The sequence below is a fragment of the Festucalex cinctus genome, chromosome 9 (assembly GCF_051991245.1).
Source record: "Festucalex cinctus isolate MCC-2025b chromosome 9, RoL_Fcin_1.0, whole genome shotgun sequence".
Classification (NCBI taxonomy): domain Eukaryota; kingdom Metazoa; phylum Chordata; class Actinopteri; order Syngnathiformes; family Syngnathidae; genus Festucalex; species Festucalex cinctus.
This window is the reverse complement of record NC_135419.1, coordinates 7,843,812-7,861,446: the sequence shown is the minus strand read 5'-3', so window position 1 is coordinate 7,861,446 and position 17,635 is coordinate 7,843,812. Positions and strand designations below refer to the sequence as shown.

The 17,635-nt window shown below is 40.2% G+C and overlaps 1 protein-coding gene across 2 annotated transcripts; it reads left to right on the top strand.

Moving 5' to 3' along the window:
* Positions 1-300: 300 nt before the first annotated feature.
* fbxw11a (F-box and WD repeat domain containing 11a) lies at positions 301-16,624 on the top strand. 2 transcript variants are annotated; one of them, XM_077531432.1, is made up of 14 exons: positions 310-468; positions 2,925-3,029; positions 6,830-6,898; positions 7,134-7,353; positions 8,557-8,743; positions 8,922-9,012; positions 9,404-9,541; positions 10,828-10,946; positions 11,667-11,916; positions 12,160-12,278; positions 12,992-13,102; positions 13,186-13,264; positions 14,310-14,474; positions 15,447-16,624. In XM_077531432.1, exons 1-13 carry the CDS (start codon positions 430-432, stop codon positions 14,469-14,471), a joined length of 1,689 nt encoding a protein of 562 aa, XP_077387558.1. In that variant the 5' UTR covers positions 310-429; the 3' UTR covers positions 14,472-14,474; positions 15,447-16,624. The 2 variants fall into 2 exon arrangements, with proteins under 2 accessions (XP_077387559.1, XP_077387558.1); XM_077531433.1 differs by lacking the exon at positions 2,925-3,029 and having other exon boundaries at positions 301-468.
* The last annotated feature ends 1,011 nt before the right edge of the window (positions 16,625-17,635 follow it).

The window sequence follows — 17,635 nt, the reverse complement described above, 5'->3', positions numbered from 1 at the left end:
TCTTAGTGAGTAAAGGGAAGTGAAATTAAGCACTGTCAACATGTAATCGCAGACGACATTAAATTACCTAACATACTGACAATAAGCAAAAAGGATGGTTGATTTTGCTTTAGCGGGTTCCTCATCAGGATAGCAACAGCATCTTGAGCAAATGCCCTTTTGTTTGGGGGAGTCACCGGGGAAAGCCTTAGTAGCTAGCTAAACCAATAACCAAGCACTAAATTCGGGCTACCACGCCCCGCTAGGAAGAAATGGTTCAATCACCGCCTCGGTTCGACGCATGGGCGTTCCCATCCCCCACCCGCCCTTCCACACTGTCCTACCCAATGCTGAGGCTTGAGCAAAGCGAATGACGTCTCTGCATTTGCGGGCCGCCGACGCAGGGCTGGGTTTCCATTTTCAGAGCGAGTTTCGGGGGGGATCGTCAACATGGAGCCGGAGATGGAGGACAAAACGTTGGATCTGATGGTAAGATGTGTTTCAACGCGGCGTCACGGACACACGGGGGTGTTGTCCGAGTCGTAGGGGGAGCCGTTCCTCGCTGATTCCAAATGAAGAACAAACCGAAGCGGTTTGTCTGGAGAGGTGGAGGAGAAAAGTGGGGACCGGGAATCCAAGGGAGGGCCTGAAATAAGGGATACATTTTTAGTTGTATCGTCGATAACTCGTGTTACTACGTATGTAATTTATGCTTCTTATCGCCGGGTGGTTGTGAACAACATACCGATTCGGCCACTGTTCGCAATTCGCGTTGTCTACGGTGGATTCACGCAGCCGTCGGCCGAAGACAGCTGAGGTTTCTCGGGGTAGTGTTCACTGCGGTGACGCTGCGCCACTTTAACTGGGCCCTGTCTGGGCATTAGCCATCTAGCTAGCACTGGCTAGGGAGCGGTGAACCACTAAAATGTACGCTTATGTTTACATATTTGTTGTGTGTTGAAAGCCATCACGGTAAAAGATATGTGAGCATGTCTAGTAGTTCCCGAAGCCTGTGTGAATATTGCTAAAATGTTTCTAAAGTGAAGCATGGCTGTTTATATTTTTGAAGTGCGTAGAAGGAAGTGCACTGCTTTTTCATTCATCTAGCATTACGGTTAGCGGGGCAGCAAGTTACCATGTAGCTAGCTTGCTAGGTCTACTTGACATTCCTTTCTATATCAAAATAGACACTTAGTTGAGACGGGAGTAGCTGTTTGGACGAGCCTACTAAACATAGCCAATAAACCACAATCCTAAATCCAGTTTCCTACATATGCGGCTTATCTAGTATTTATTTAGCGCATTACTGTTTATGTCAGACCGATTGGCTATCTTCAAAAGCTAGGCGGCTAAGGTATCGTTAGCTTAACAAAAGCTATTGCTACGATTGTACTGATTAAACGGAAGGATTTCAAAAGGTATGATACCTCTTTTTGATTCTTACTATATCATCGATATATCTAGATCCACTTTGTTCGTTTTGGTTGGCTTGTGTAGTTACGTGGAATTGAAACGGTGTGAGAATCTAAGAAGTAGTTGATCTGTTGCTGGAGGTGCCAGCGAGAAATAACCAAAAGTATCAATCTCTATGAAGTCACATGTAATGTTCTTTAAGGGTCAGCCTCATTGGACGAATAACGTAACTAATTCTTTTAATACGGACAGTGAGTATATTACCCTGTTGGTGAGTCGCTAAAAGTCCAACTAACAGAAATTGTTGAAGCAAATTGATGTAAGAAAATGTTGATGTGCACATTTAGAATGTTTAAGTGCCGCACAAAAGTGATGCTGAACTAGTATGCTCTTGATCTAAAAGTTAAGTTTAAAACTACCACTCCAACCTGGGTACATTTATTTGACATCTCTTTACACTAATTGTACACATAATTTTATAATTTCTATTAAGCAGGACTTAGACCATAGTTTGACCATGTAGTTTGTTTGTTTGTTTGTTTGTTTTGTTATTAATTTTTTACTTTCGGACACATTAAGGTTACATCGATCACATCACATCATTTGAAACATTGACATCCGAAAGAAGGACTGACGGGGAGAAGCCGATGGCTTATTAAAACCCGTCCCCATTGATCCATTACTAAAACGCATCAGTCATATACATTGTTTAGTAGTTGTTTAGTTCATTTATGGCAGAGCTGGGCAATCTCGGTCCTCGAGGGCCGGAGTGCTGCAGGTTTTATATGTTTCCCTTCTCCAACACAGCTGATATATATTATCAGTTCATCAGCAAGCTCTGCATAAGCCCGATAAGGATCCTGTTGTTTGGAATTAGCTTGTGCTGGATGAAGGAAACCTCCAAAACCTGCAGGACTTCGGCCATAGACGCCCGCCCCTGAAATTTTATGGTTTCGTGCTTTATTTTTTCTTTCTTTCAGTATGTAATTTTTGCTAGCAGAACATTTGACAGGGTTCAAATAAATATAATTGACCGGCTAATCACAATGCCCCTCCTCTACACATCCACACCTAGTTCACATCTAATACTGCTTTTGTGCGTATCTGTCAGTATTTTGTGTGTGAATGAGTGTGTGTTCCTGTGCTCACTGTGCAATGTGTGTGTAGCTCTAATACTGGTTTTTCCCTCTCACTATTCCCCCCAATTCCTTCCCGACTCTTTCCCTCACCTTTGATGGACACACACTCACAACCTCCTGATTCCCAACTAAACACCATTAATTTATTCATTCATTTTTATTGCATTTTGACACATCTACACCACATGAACTCCTAACCAATTGCATCCACGTGTCAATTGATTGATCCATTCATCTGTTCACTCACCTCCTCGGTTCCCTCTTTCCATTATCCCTCAACATCACTTCCCCCCTTCTCTTTTCCTTTACTTCACATCTATTTCTCTCTTGCTCTTCCTCCTTCACCCTGTCCACTTGGGTCTCCTCCTCCCTCCCTCCCTCTCTTTCTCACAGTGCTCTGTGCCTCGCTCTCTCTGGCTGGGCTGCTCGTCGGTGGCTGAGAGTTTGTGTGCACTCAGGTGCCTGCAGAGCATCCCCTCCACCCGGGCTCACAACCAGGTTCTGCCTCTCTCCTCTTAATTCTGCTGCTCTTCCTCTACCTAAAGCCCAACCTTCCCCTGCCATCTCCTTTTACTTTTCTTTCAACATGACGTCTAAGCATCCATGTAAACCCTCATCTCACCTGTCAACCTTTTTACCTAATGTTGTACTTTCCTCCACATTTGAAGCACACTGCTCTCAGGTCCACCCCTGGTGTGTTGCTAGTCTCTCCCTGCCTAAAACAGCATCCTAAACTCTAATTGACCGCAATAATGATCGAACAGACACAACTGGTCACAGCCGCTGTCCTGTGTGATAGACATTTAGCAACAGGCCTTCCACAATTGTCCATTTCCTTATTGCACATTAAAGTGAAAAGAAACAGCCACCTTCATTCTTCTGCCTGGAGGTGTGAGGGCTGAGGTGGGGAGGGTCTTCTTTCAAGCCCTGAGAGACTGTTATATGCTTGCTTGCCTGCTTGCCTGGTCAAACTTAGTCTGTCTTTTCCTCCCCTCTCTTCTGCTCTGCATGATCATGAACACCAGCAAGACCATCTTGGCTTCTTAACCCTTCCACTTGGGTTTTTAGGACCAGATTTATTTTTTATTTTTTGCAGGTGCCTTTGTAGCGACAACTGATTTTTTTGGTTGTTTTTTTGCTCAATATTCACCAGGGAAGGACATAATTATCAGTTGGTAAGCTTTATGCTGATGTGGAATCAATTGTTGATTAGTCATATTTTTAAGCACTAGGCAAGTAAGGTAAAGCGTACTATTTGGATGAAACCAGAAAAGGCGCTGTAGAGTCAGCGTGATTTAGTTTATGATAAAGAACAACATGGTAGTGATACACTTTCCAGCCATATTGCCCTGCCCGTTAAAATATTTAACTCATTCACCGCCAGTCCAGTTAAAATGGATTTTTGACGTATATAGCCGTCAATGGCAGTGAATGAGTTAACATCAATAAATAATACTAGGGTAAACCGACTAATAATTGTGTTGACGTCACTTCACAATGACGACATGACATGAGGTCAATTGATCATCAGTCATGTATCGTGGCATGAACAACATGGATGCGTTGCTGAAATCGTCAGGTGGTCGCTCAGCGTGGCAAACCAGCAGCTGTGCTTCAAGCGTGTGGAAATATTTTACTAAAAAATGAGACTGGTAGCATGGTCACTTGCAAAATGTGCAGGTCTACCCTCAAATATAACATCTGCGGTCCCTTCTCAAGGTTTATTTTTCCCGTTTTTTTTTTTCTTCCTTGCACTCCTGTGGAGTTAAGATTATGTCGGCAATATTTGTTAGCTGTGGGTGTGTGAAGCTCTTTTAGACTCAAAATATATTAAAAATAATTTTGACTTGACGAGAAAGTGTCCCCCTGTAACAGTAAAAAGACATGTAGCGTCCACTTAGACGACAAGATGAAGACAAGCTGTGGTTGAACAGTAACTGCATTCTTGTAAAATCGAATGGTTGTTGTCACTAGCAGCTAGTATTTTGCTCAAGCCTTTATCTCGCTGATGCCCCTAACAAGCTCTTCTTCCTCCTTCCAGTTACCACACCCCACAATTCACCAAGATATATATTTTTTAAATTGCTACGATAATATGATTGTATATTGTAGCGAATATCGACCTTGGGGTTTTGTTAATAAGTTAATTGGTGTTAGTTAAATAAGTCCTGACTGTCTGTGAGGCTATGACGCTATGAGTATGATTGGATGTGATGGTAATTGGATTAATGAGTCGGGTGTTGGTAAAGTGAGGGAGCAAGTTTGTGTTTGGAGGCAAAACTATCGAGTTGACAATTAAAAAAATATCAATGACCTCATTGATTAATTGACGCCGACTAGGCAGCCATCACCTGATTGTCGACTACGAAAAAAATTGTGGTCATTCAACCCCTAATGGATATATAGATTTATTTATTTTTTTTACTTTTTCTCCGGCTTAAACTTATTTAGCTGCGAGATAATCAGGTTGGGGTTTTTTTGTTTTTTTTTTAGAAATATTTATTTTGATACATGAATTAGCCTGCTTTACAACATGAGATTTATTGTTTATGATTTTAGTCTGCTTTTGGAAATGCACTGACAGACAGCCATTTTTTATTTTTGTCCACGCAGGCAGGCATGTTTTTGAGCACCCTCCCATTGTAATTGAATCAGAGACCTCGTTCATTCTTAGAATAATCAAAGTGTATGATTTAGTGGCATGCAGGTATGTGAAGTGGCTGGTTACAACCTAGTGAATACCACTCAGCTTCTTTTTGAGTTGATGAATGTACCTTTGAGTTTATGTATAAACAAGTGCTACAATACATGTGTTAACATTGCGCAAGGCGCTCACATCATCTACATGCTGGTAGTTGACAGTCTACGCTAGCTCAGGCCTACTTAAGACGCACCAACGAGCTTCGACTGGCTCCTAATGTGTCTATTAGGGGTGTGAATTGCCTAGTACCTGACGATTCGATTCGTATCACGATTCACAGGTCACGATTCGATTCGATACCGATTAATCCCGACACGAATTTATAAGTCGATTGTTGCGATTTTTTTTCATTCAAATTTAGTAAATACTAATCAGTAAGCTTGTAGAGTGTAAGATTTATATGAAAATGTATTATTTATTTCTCTGAAATTTCAGTCTCATAGAGGTTGTAATCTGTTTCATGTTTGAACAGCATTAAAATAAAAATATTAAGGCTTAATGTTCCGTTCATATAACATTCTTCCATGCTCAAGGTGTGAATCCTAAAAAAAAAAAAAAAAAAAAAAAAAAAAAAAATCGATTCTGCCCTTTTTGAATCGATTCGAGAATCGCGCGATGTAGTATCGCGATATATCGCCGAATCGATTTTTTTTAACACCCCTAGTGTCTATAATGCTGCGGTGATCACTCCCAAGTCAGTAATCATCACCTCCAACAGAGAAGACATGCTAATTGCAAAGCTAACCTTCGTTGACATGTTAGCGTGATACACCGGAATTAAGTGCTTGGATGATTGAGGACACTTTTCACAGAAATCTGGCTCTAACTGCATTAAAGCAGTAAAAAAGCAAGCACTTTAATAATTGTCTTATTCATTACACTACACAGTTAAACACACAGGAAATGAATTATATTACGGCATATGTCAGTGCAGTGGAGTGGCCTGTAAGATTAAAAGTATTAATATAGGGTAAAATGTTTAAAATATCAGTCAGTGAAATGTATGTATTTTTTAAATTGCCACACTGAAAATGTTTCTAGACAGGAAGATATAACTTGCTGTTTTGCACGAGTTCGTAGAATCTCTCTTACAAATGTGACATAAAGAAATAAAAACTAGGGCCCGACCGATGAACATTTTTTGAGGCTGATGCCGGTACAGATTTTTGGCAGAAAAAAATTCTGATTGCCAAGTAATCTGCCGATTATTTAAAAAAAAAAAAACGTATAGAATGCATAAAATTATTTATTTGTATTTATTTTAATTACCAGTTGCTTTCTGACATTATCTTCTCTAACATGGCAAGAGATAGCGGATATATTTTTATTTATTTATTGTTGTGTTCCTTTGTAGCTGGCATCCTTTTCAAGAAAGAATGTTGGGGTGCGTGTGTGAGTGTGTAGATACATACTATGTGCACACAAGCCTCAGTAGTCATGGTGGTTACCCTTCCTTGGCTGTTTTCGTGGCACTTCTTTGTCCAGCTGTAACCACACCGCTGTCCTGGCTCAACACAGTGCTTTTAGCATACTGACAACTGAGTGAAAATATTGCACTTACCAACACATTTGATCTGTTTTGTCCCCTTTTTAACAGAATACGTCGGGGATGGAGTCACAGAATCTAGTGGATGACCTGTCGCCAAAGAAGAACACTGTTCTCAAGGTATCTTTCAGTTCTTATTGTCAGTTGCCATTATCCATATGTATTGTGAGCTTCCAAATTGACATGACACTGTCACAGTCATACTCAACTCTTCAGCAGTCACTATTTTGTCATGTTCCTCTCCAAACTTTTCGTAATTGTCCATCTTAAAGCATGAACACAGTTAGTTTTACGATTGTAGTAGGCTGCTCTAAACCAATATAGTTTGTCACTCAACATCATCTTCTCTTCACAGCTTAGTAATGGTCCTGTTGTGGGGTCCCGCAAGCGCCCGTCAGAAGGGAACTACGAGAAAGAAAAGGAACACTGCATTGCCCTGTTCGACCAGTGGTCAGAGGCTGACCAGGTGGAGTTTGTTGAGCGCCTGATCTCTCGAATGTGCCACTACCAGCATGGCCACATAAACTCCTACCTCAAACCCATGCTACAGAGAGACTTTATCACAGCGCTGCCAGGTACGGAAACCAACACGATTGTCCATAAACTGCAAATGTGAGGCATTACTGGTTAATTGGTTCATTGAAAAAGTTGCATTCAAATGGTCTGATTTTTATTTATTATTTTTGTTGTTGTTGCTCAGAGAATACAATGAACTTTCATCAATTCATCAAACATTTTCTCTACAACTCGCCCTCATTGGGGAATCAATTCTAGGTGATATTGGGTTATGGTACATCCTGGACTGTTGGCCAGTCATTTGCTGGGCACATATAGACCAAAAAAAAAAATCACACTTGCATTCACACCTAGTAAGTATTAAGTATCTCAAAGAGACCTAACATATATGTTTGTGGAATGTGAGAGGAACCCGGAGTACCCTTAGAAAATTCACGTAAGCACAGGAAGAACATCGCCAAAATGTCAATCCCCTATACTCGGAATTGTCAAGCAGATTGGCCAGAACCTCGAGTTTTCCATTAGAGGGTCACACGGGAGTGGATTGTCATTCCCATCTCAGTCCTGGACCATAGTTACAAAAAGATAAATAAATAAATCCTGTCCCGTCCGCTCACGGTGAAAATGACTCCCATCCCGCCATGGCTGTTTCAAGAAATCCAGTTCATCTGGAAGCACCGCTGCCTTGTGGGTGGGTGTAGTTGTTTTGGTTAAAATGTATTTGATAGAGGTGATTTTCCACATGCTGGTTTGATATCTCTCATTTATTAGGGCACCAGACAACTGGTTTGTTTAATGTGGCAGATATTTTGAAACCCTCAAGTTTATTCTGACTGTTTCTAAAATAATATGCACACAGTTTGTTGTAATTTAAGACATGTCTGTGTATTGATTTACATGTCTGATGTCAAGAGGTATTCATTGCAATTGTTGACAAAACACTTTGCATATTTTGTTTAGATAAGTGTTTATTTCTATAGTGATCAGTGTGTTTGTGATAGTTGTGTTGATGTCTTATTAAATGTTACATTTTAAACTAAAATTATCAAACTTTTTTTCCTTCTGGATCCTTATTGAATAGTTGAATTTTATTAAAGAAAAAAATAATTACTGACATTGACTGATACGAAGTAATTGTTTTGTTTTGTTTTTTAGCCACACCACCCAGCACTTATTGCAAGTTGAAATAATGTAAAAATATTCGTCTCTCTGTCACTTTGCGATGTCATGTATGTAATTCCCCCTCTTATCTTCTTCTTCAGCCCAAGGCTTAGATCACATAGCAGAAAACATCTTGTCGTTCCTGGATGCACGTTCGCTTTGTGCAGCAGAGCTGGTGTGTAAAGAGTGGCAGAGGGTCATCTCCGAGGGTATGCTGTGGAAAAAGCTCATAGAGCGCATGGTCCGCACTGACCCACTATGGAAAGGACTGTCCGAAAGACATCAGTGGTGAGAATGGGCACTTTTGCAGTATTGTCTCTCTTACTGTGTGGATTTTAAGTAATATTAGCTTGTTTGTGGCAGACTCAATAACTATATTTATTATTATTATTATTATTATTATTATTATTATTATTATGACCTTGTGAAACATTTATGAGAAAACTAATCATTCTTTTCCTCATAGGGAGAAATATCTGTTCAAAAATCGCACATCCGAAGTCCCGCCCAACTCGTATTATCGCTCCCTCTATCCCAAAATCATCCAAGACATAGAGGTAAGTGAATTTAAAAGCAAAGGACAATATACAAAGGTCATTACAGTTGATATAAATGTGTGCCTTTATTTAGTTGTTTCTTGAATAAAAAGCCAACAGTATGTGAACGTGTGAGTGCATGACTAATGTGTCTATATTGACATGTCTTTGAGTGTCCAGAAAACCGCTATATAAATCTGATGCATTATTCTTTCGGTGATTGGCCTATTTTTAGTTACCAAGTTACCATGTCCTTCTGTTTTGCAAGGCTTTGTTTGGTTCTCGATATAGAACATTACTTTATATCTTTGTACATGCACTAACCAAAAGAGCTGTTTTGTCAGTTTTACTTGTTTTCATCCCACTTTTAGCCTTGAGAAATGTCTTTCTCGTTGCTTTCTTTTTCCTCCAGACAATTGAGGCTAACTGGCGGTGTGGCAGACACAATTTGCAAAGGATCCAATGCCGCTCAGAAAATAGTAAAGGGGTTTATTGTCTCCAGTACGATGACGACAAGATCATCAGTGGCCTTAGGGACAATTCCATCAAGGTGTGTGTGTGACAGCTTTTTATGTTACTACTGTGCTGCTGTTAATTATACACGTTTTGATTTAGCTGATATCATCCAATCTATTCACAGCCACTTATGTCACAAGATGATGGTAAAGCACTTATATCTGAGAGGATCACAAAACAACATCATCATGCATGCACATAATCATGAACTCATGTTACTGTACACAAACAAATAAAAAAGTTCTAACATTCAACATAAGCAAACTATCGTCACCTGAGGGTCCTCAGTAGTATTACGTAGCTAACATACCAGTTTAAATAATAAGCTAGCACAAACTGACATAACACAAGGGCAAACAAATGTGTGCACCAGCAACCTGTGTTTGTCATAAAACCCTCCTTTTTGCATTTATACACAATAATAGATGTTCGGCAATACTAAGGCCAATTGTTGTGGCAAATTAGACTACACCGAATATTGGTAACTTAAAAAAAAAAAAAAAAAAACACAAATGAATTTAACCTCACAGAGCACAAGAATTCCACCAGGTGGCTCCAAAGTATTATTGTTCTAGACAAGACTTTCAGGGAAAAACATAGCAGTCCCAAAATAAACCTTTAAATTCCGAGCTGTGAATATGTGGGGATTCACTCAAAGGTTGTTATACTATTTAACCGACACCTGGTAAACCACTTTGTCTATTTAATTGATTTTTCAGGTCTAGAGCCCCCTTTGTGTTAAAAAAAAAAAACATACCTACCTTACTGACACAATCCAATCTTAAATTGGTACATTGACTAAAAAATCATTTTTAAATACGTTCAACAACTTGCCTCTATTGCAATTGAGGCCATCATACACTTATGTTGTTATTTTCTGCTACATCTGCATTTTTAAGAAAGTAACATCTTTAATTGTACTTGATCTGCGTAATCATCATTTTCTTACCTTTGGACTAAACCTGCAAACAGTGAGAAAGCAAACATGTGAATTATAGGCTTAAAAGGGCTCAACTCCGCGTGGTTGTGTGTCCCACTTGTCTGTGGAGGAAGAGAAGGTGGTGAAGAGCAGGAGAGCAGTAGTGGGAGAGAAGCGGATTTGCCATCTTATTGTTCTGCAGGAGGCTGGCGCATACCCAGGGACGCTCTAAATTATTCTCCCAAGTACACACGTCCTGCTCGCCTCAGCAGTGGGGAAATGGGGCGTGAACAGAACATGAGCATCACAATGACAAATGGCCTTTCTTTGCGTGACCTAAATCTACGCTCATTCTAAAATCGCACATTTATTCTCCTCCTGTGTGTTATTTCTACCTGCAGATATGGGATAAGCAGTCACTGGAGTGTCTGAAGATTCTGACTGGTCACACAGGTTCAGTGTTGTGCCTCCAGTATGATGAGAGGGTCATCGTCACTGGGTCATCAGACTCAACTGTTAGGTATGAAACTTAGCCTGTTAACATTATTTAATCGCATCGGGTCGTTTGGATGATACGAGTAATTATCCAGGGAGTTCAAAGCTGTCAGTCAGAATTAATGCAGTGTGTTGCCATTTTTATACAATACCGCTGAAATTTGAGACAAGAGTCTAGCTGGGCCTTGTGCGGAAAAGATGCTATCACTGAATGAACTCGACTGTTTGTAGCTCGTGATGTTATTCTCTAAGCCACACCCCTTAAAGGCACACTCAACGCACAAATTTACTATGTGTGTAACTTTTTACAAGACTTGCTACCAACTACTTAATTGTACCATTTAAGCACAAACTATGAATGCTAAGTTGATGTTGAAACAGATTTTGTTGTAAGAGTAAATTGAGTTACAAGCTTGGTCATGGTTCAAATTACACCCATAAGTTAAGGTACTGCTGTACGCTGAAGTCTTGAAAATGTGAGTTCAATGCTGTTTTTTGTCTTCTGGCTCTCCCCACCTCTACTGTATTCCCGTGTGGTATCCAAGGAAAATGAGACTTTTTGTACTCAGTTCGTAACATGCAGCAATGTTTTGCATTCTTTGCATGTGTGTCAGTACACAGTGTAAGATTGTGTGTATCCTTTCCTGGCCAATTGAGCTGTGAAACCTTCCTCCCTCCTGTCATCTCCATCTCTTCTCCCTTCTTTTGCTTCTGTTTCACTATGGCCTCCCTTCTTCCTCTGTAGGGTGTGGGAGGTGACGACGGGTGAGGTACTGAACACGCTGATCCACCACAACGAGGCCGTGCTTCATTTACGTTTCGCCAACGGCCTCATGGTCACGTGTTCCAAGGACCGCTCGATCGCCGTGTGGGACATGGCCTCGCCAACTGACATTAGCTTACGGCGAGTCCTTGTGGGACACCGGGCGGCTGTCAACGTGGTCGACTTTGACGACAAATATATTGTGTCAGCCTCAGGGGACCGCACCATCAAGGTGATGACTTGAATACAGTATATGGATTTTTCATTTACAGCCTTGTTGCCTCGGGTTGATGAAATGCTATTTATCAAATAACATTGAAGCAGACAGCCTTTTTGTCTTGACATTTTTCTGTCAAAGCTTAACTGACGTGACTCTCATTAAAATCAGAAATACGTTAACATTTTTGTAATCGTGTTACTGAAAAATGGCATCGATGCAAATACGTTTTTATTGATGATCTGTTGACTTGTGCAGGTATGGAGCACCAGCACCTGTGAATTTGTCCGCACTCTAAATGGTCATAAGCGGGGCATTGCCTGTCTACAGTACCGGGATCGACTGGTTGTCAGCGGCTCATCTGATAACACAATTAGGTACATTTGATAATGTTAAACTGAATAGGTCTATTTCCTCCATAAAGGCTTATGGGCTTTGTTGATAGGGTGACTTTACCTGCACATCCTGCCTTATATGTTAACAGATAATGTGACTTGCAGTTAAGGAGTTGATGGAATGTTTTGTGCAACAGACAAACACACAGAAATATACCGGTAATCCTGCTGGGTCATTACCATGAAAAGTGAGAAAGGATTTTTGTGGTCTGGCATAGGACTGAACCATTATGGGAAAAATAATTTGATTACTTTTGACTGAGATTGAAATCACGATTAATAAAATGATTATTCATTGATTTTTTGATTTTTTAGTTTAGTGCTTATTCAACTGTAAAACTTAACTACTCAAAACTACCTTATGCTTTACTGCATGACCGATTTCTGTTCCAAGTATAGCACTTTGTATACAGCATTGCTTGTTTTAAAGTGCTTTATAAATAGTTATGATGTTATATGTAAACATACAAACTGGTTACCGTATTAGCATTTTAGCAAAAGTCATTCAAAATAAGTTTGAAATGGTTTGATTGAAGTTTGTAATAGTTCCCAGAGGTCATCCCAACTTGTAAAAAAATCTTTCACGCTGATTACAGATGTGGTTCAGACCAAAAACATTTATTATGGTGGGGAATTTTCTTGTAAGAGAATGTAATTGTCAGCAGCCGGCAAAACTGTGTTTTAATTTTTTGCAGGTTATGGGACATTGAGTGTGGGGCATGTTTACGAGTGCTGGAGGGTCATGAAGAACTGGTCCGCTGCATCCGCTTTGATAACAAGAGAATTGTCAGTGGCGCTTATGATGGGTAAGACTCCATTTCAACAAGCACTCTGCTTCCTTATGTCGACCCCACTAATGTCCGATGCTGCGGCATGTTTCCCTCTGTAGTAAAATCAAAGTGTGGGACTTGCAAGCAGCCTTGGACCCACGAGCACCTGCAAGCACACTATGCCTGCGCACTCTAGTGGTGAGTGTTCACGCCTGATGCATGTAGATAATAAACCATGTTCAATCTCTGTTAAAAACTTTTAGAATGTCTGCAACTTTCCTGGAAACATAATGTCCAAGCCACCGACACTTGATTGTGTTGCAAGACAAAAGAAGCTGCTGGCTTTGGAGTAAATATTCTGACTGGATGATAACTAGTTTGTGTGTTATGCCATAAAGTGACCTACACATTCAAAATAGTATATTAAAGATCCAAAACCCGTCTAAGAGCGTGTACATAATTTTAACTGACTACGCAGTATGCAGGCATTTATAATATTATCTAATTGTTGAAAATCCTTCGTAATACAAGGATGAAAAACTCTATCATAAGGGCTTTCTCTAAAGTAATTTTGACACATTCTGATTGTGGTTTCCAGTATAAAGCTGCATTACGTTATGTTAATATCAAGCAGTGCAGTTCTTAACCACAAGAAAGTGTTGTACTACATTTTTCAAATTGCTACTCACGGCAAATCCGATTAATTCACGGCAAAATAATGCTCGCGGGGAGAGTTGCTGGTTACGGCAAACTAATGATACATCATAGTCTCTTGTAGTAACATTATGCTACTTTTTTGTTTTGGTAAAACTTTATGACACTTTTCCACATATTAAAATGTGTAAAAGACATGTCTGCCTGGTTCAAATTGGTACAGTTGTCTCACACTATTTTTGCTCGCCATGGCCAGTTATTTCCATTCACAACATTAGCACATGGCTAGCTGAAATCACAGCCCCTTCGAGAGAGAAGGATGTGGCCTGGGGCAGTTATTTACATAAGTGACACCCTCTAAGACAGGCTGTTTGGTATAGAACGTTTTTTTGTTTGTTTGTTTTTTTGGCTGATTCTGGGACAGGGAAAATATTAGATCCGAAGTCAACCGTGTTCTTAAGGTATCTCCACATACACATGGCTGGTAATGTGGTATTGATGCATACAGTATCTGAGGAATTTACGTGTGCTATTACTGGTATGTGCATTTTTTTCCCCCTAAAGTTCACTCCTAATCTCTTATTTGTAGGAGCACTCTGGCCGTGTGTTCCGTCTGCAGTTTGATGAGTTCCAGATCATCAGCAGTTCTCACGACGATACCATTCTGATCTGGGACTTTTTGAACGTCTCCACCAACGGCCAGTCAGAGGGACGGTCCCCCTCCCGCACCTACACATACATTTCTAGATAGCAGGTATGCAAGCACACGTGTTCATGCAATAACTGAGTCAAGTCTCAAATAAATCCTGCATTCCAGTCCGTGTCTTCAAGATGTTTTTTTATGCTGATTTGGTGAAAAGATGCATAGACGAGCCTTCCACACTTGTGTGCTCAGCTTTAAGTCTCTGGCCCCGAAAGAGCTCTCCACTCGACTTCTAGTAATATTTTTTTTCTTTTTTTTTCTTTTTTTTTCTTTTTTTAAGCCATGTAAAATTACTGCCAACTCAAATGCTGATTCCTTTCAAGTGTCTCAAATGTTCCATGTTTCCATACGATTGTGCCCGTCAATGAGTGATTCCAGTGTGCACTTCACTCTTCGCACATCTGGCCCTCCCGGGTGTGAACAGCTTTTTCCATCACTGTTAGAAATCAAGAGCAACAAGGGAATGTTGGCACATCTGTCGGGATGTTAGGTTACTTTGTCGTCACATGCGTACATTTATGATTTGCGTAATAACTTACTCTATTGTTAAGAGTTCTTTTGATTTGTGTGGAAAGTATCTTGAAGCAAGTGTGTCCAGATTTGACACTGGTTGCTAAGCTACTAAACAAGAAGTAGTCTAGTTCTTGTTCCCGCAGATTTAAATTGTAAATAGCAAAAATTGCCGAGTAAATAACAACTCCATAAATGTTTGTACAATATTTAATTGCCTCTAATGCCACAAGATGGTGGCAGAGGACTCCCTGTTGTAATGGACATGAAATGGTAATAACTTTGTGCCAAAGCAAGATTGCCTGAGCAGAAAAAAAAAATGAAAATTTGAAGGAAGATTAAATATAATAGCAAAATTCAGCAATAACTCCTCGTTTCACTATCTGTAAAAACAAAATTGCGGCTGCACATCTTGCTGATGCGGGCAATTCAGACACATCATGTGTGGAATCATTTTCAGCAGGTGTTTATGCCCGCCTCAGCAGACCATAACCGTGTTTTTCTTTCCCGCAGGTGGCTCCATCCACCGCACCCTGTCTTGTTGGAGCCCAGGGCTGATTCAGCTGATGGGTGCGTCATTCATGGAAACGGAGCCCATCTCTTCTCCTTCCTCTTGGTCATCTCTCTGTCCACCTCCTAAGCCTGCTCGCACCTCCTTCCCGTTCGTTCTGCCCAACTCTGAACGGACCTCGAAACGTGTGCCCGTTTTCTACCAGCGCTGAGGATGCCCGGCAATAGAACCAACGCCATTTTCTCCAGGAAGCTCACCGTCTACTAATTTATCTTTTGTAAACTAATGACAGTATTAACAGACGTTATATAAGTCACAAGCTCCCTTCTCTCCCTCCCTTGCCCCCAAAATTTATGAAGCTTCTGCTCCTCAGTTTCCACGCCCTGCCAAAAGAGGCTCTACAGATAAGGAATTGCTTATAGTTCTATTTATATATTACATATACATACTTGCAAATGCACACAGAGTGGCACAGCTGGACAGAGGATGGCCGGAGCTGTGACGCAGGAGAAAGAGACTCTTTACTCAGCTCCAGGAAAAGGAGGGAAGGATGGGAAAGACGGAGGGAGTGCATGAGGGCGAGGTGTCCCCTCTCACACCCTCCTCACCGTTTCTCTCTCAACATTATACCCATCCCTTCGTGCTTCATGTTCCCACCCATCCAACCCCTCCAGAAAATGCACACTAGCTTGGAATATGGCGGCACACAGACGTCAGTGTGCACGCTTACGTATGTGGACTTGGCAGAACAGAGCAAAGGCGTCAGACATGCATGTGAGGTTGCCGCGGATACAGCATCCCTGGCATACCTCAGCTATTTTTTTTTCTCTCTTTAACTCTTTATTTTCTTACTGTTTTTTTTTTTTTTTTTTTATAAATGTTATTTTCTAATTTTATTTCAGTATGTTTTCATTCATACTAGTCCTCTACCCTTTTTGCTGTCTTTCATCATTCTTTCTTCTAACCTCACATTCGTTCGTTTGTTCGTTCGTCTGTTTGTTCCTCTCACTCCATGTTTGAGCTTGCTTTGGTTACGAGAGAAGCTGGAATTCATTCAAATTTAGTTGTAAACAGACTTGTCTTGTTAAAAATTGTGTTGTATATTAAAATGATTTTTTAAAGAAGAAAATGACCTTATTGTGAATAAAGTACTTGACAGTGAGTGTTGAGCCAACTGTAACGCGGATGAGTGTCTATTGTTATGTTGTGTGTTTGTGTGGGGAAAGTGTGGGCAGATTTGCCCTTTGCCTCCTCCCCGTTTGCACATACAGGAGAGAAGATGGATACGTTTTTCATGTTGCAGATTTGACAACTTGTACACTGAAACTGAAGTGAAAATGTGACATTGAAGTCATGAACGTAAAATTAAGCAGCAAAGCAATGGCTCTGCTGATCGAGTAAGCACTGAACAATCATTAAAATTGGAGTGGAACGCTACCTTGGAATTGTGCTTGTAAACGGGCTGGTTAGCTTGTGCGACAAATTTTACATGAGCCAAAAGTCGACTGTCTTTGAAAATCGACACATTCAGTAATGTTCCCGACTGGATAAATGCAACTGCATCAGATTGTGCTGAAACATTGACACAATTCTTTATTATTTTTACCTCTTCTGCAGTCAAAAATTGTACAATCTGATGTGGGCACTCCTAAATCGATTACATTATTTAATACCATGCTAAACACCAAAATACGGAATTAAAACGTTAAGAAAATTGTATTTTGTGATTGTATTGGAGATTGGAAATAGTTTGAGGACGTTTGTAAGGATTTTTTTTTTCTTTTTTTTTTTTGCGCCAAATCTAGGCCATTGCCGTGTAGCCTACAGACATGATTATGTCAAATTACAATGAAAAGTTTTTAGTTTGATACAAAATATTGCATTTACGCAAAACGGTCCTGAAAGGATTAGACATGTATAATTACAAAACGTAAAAAAAAAAAAAAAAAAAAAAAAAAACGTAAAATGGCTAATATAATGTATTCATATCTCCAACACAACCTTTTACAGTCTTGCTAAGTTTAAAACCTATTTAACAATACCCTAAACAATCTTTTTACAGTCTTTTGATACTTTATTGGGTCATTCCTTCATGGAGATACCCTTAAACATTTAACTCCAGATTTAATATGAATAACTGCTATTTGCAAAGCTACCTACTGTATTTCCAGTTATTCCAACATGACGCTGT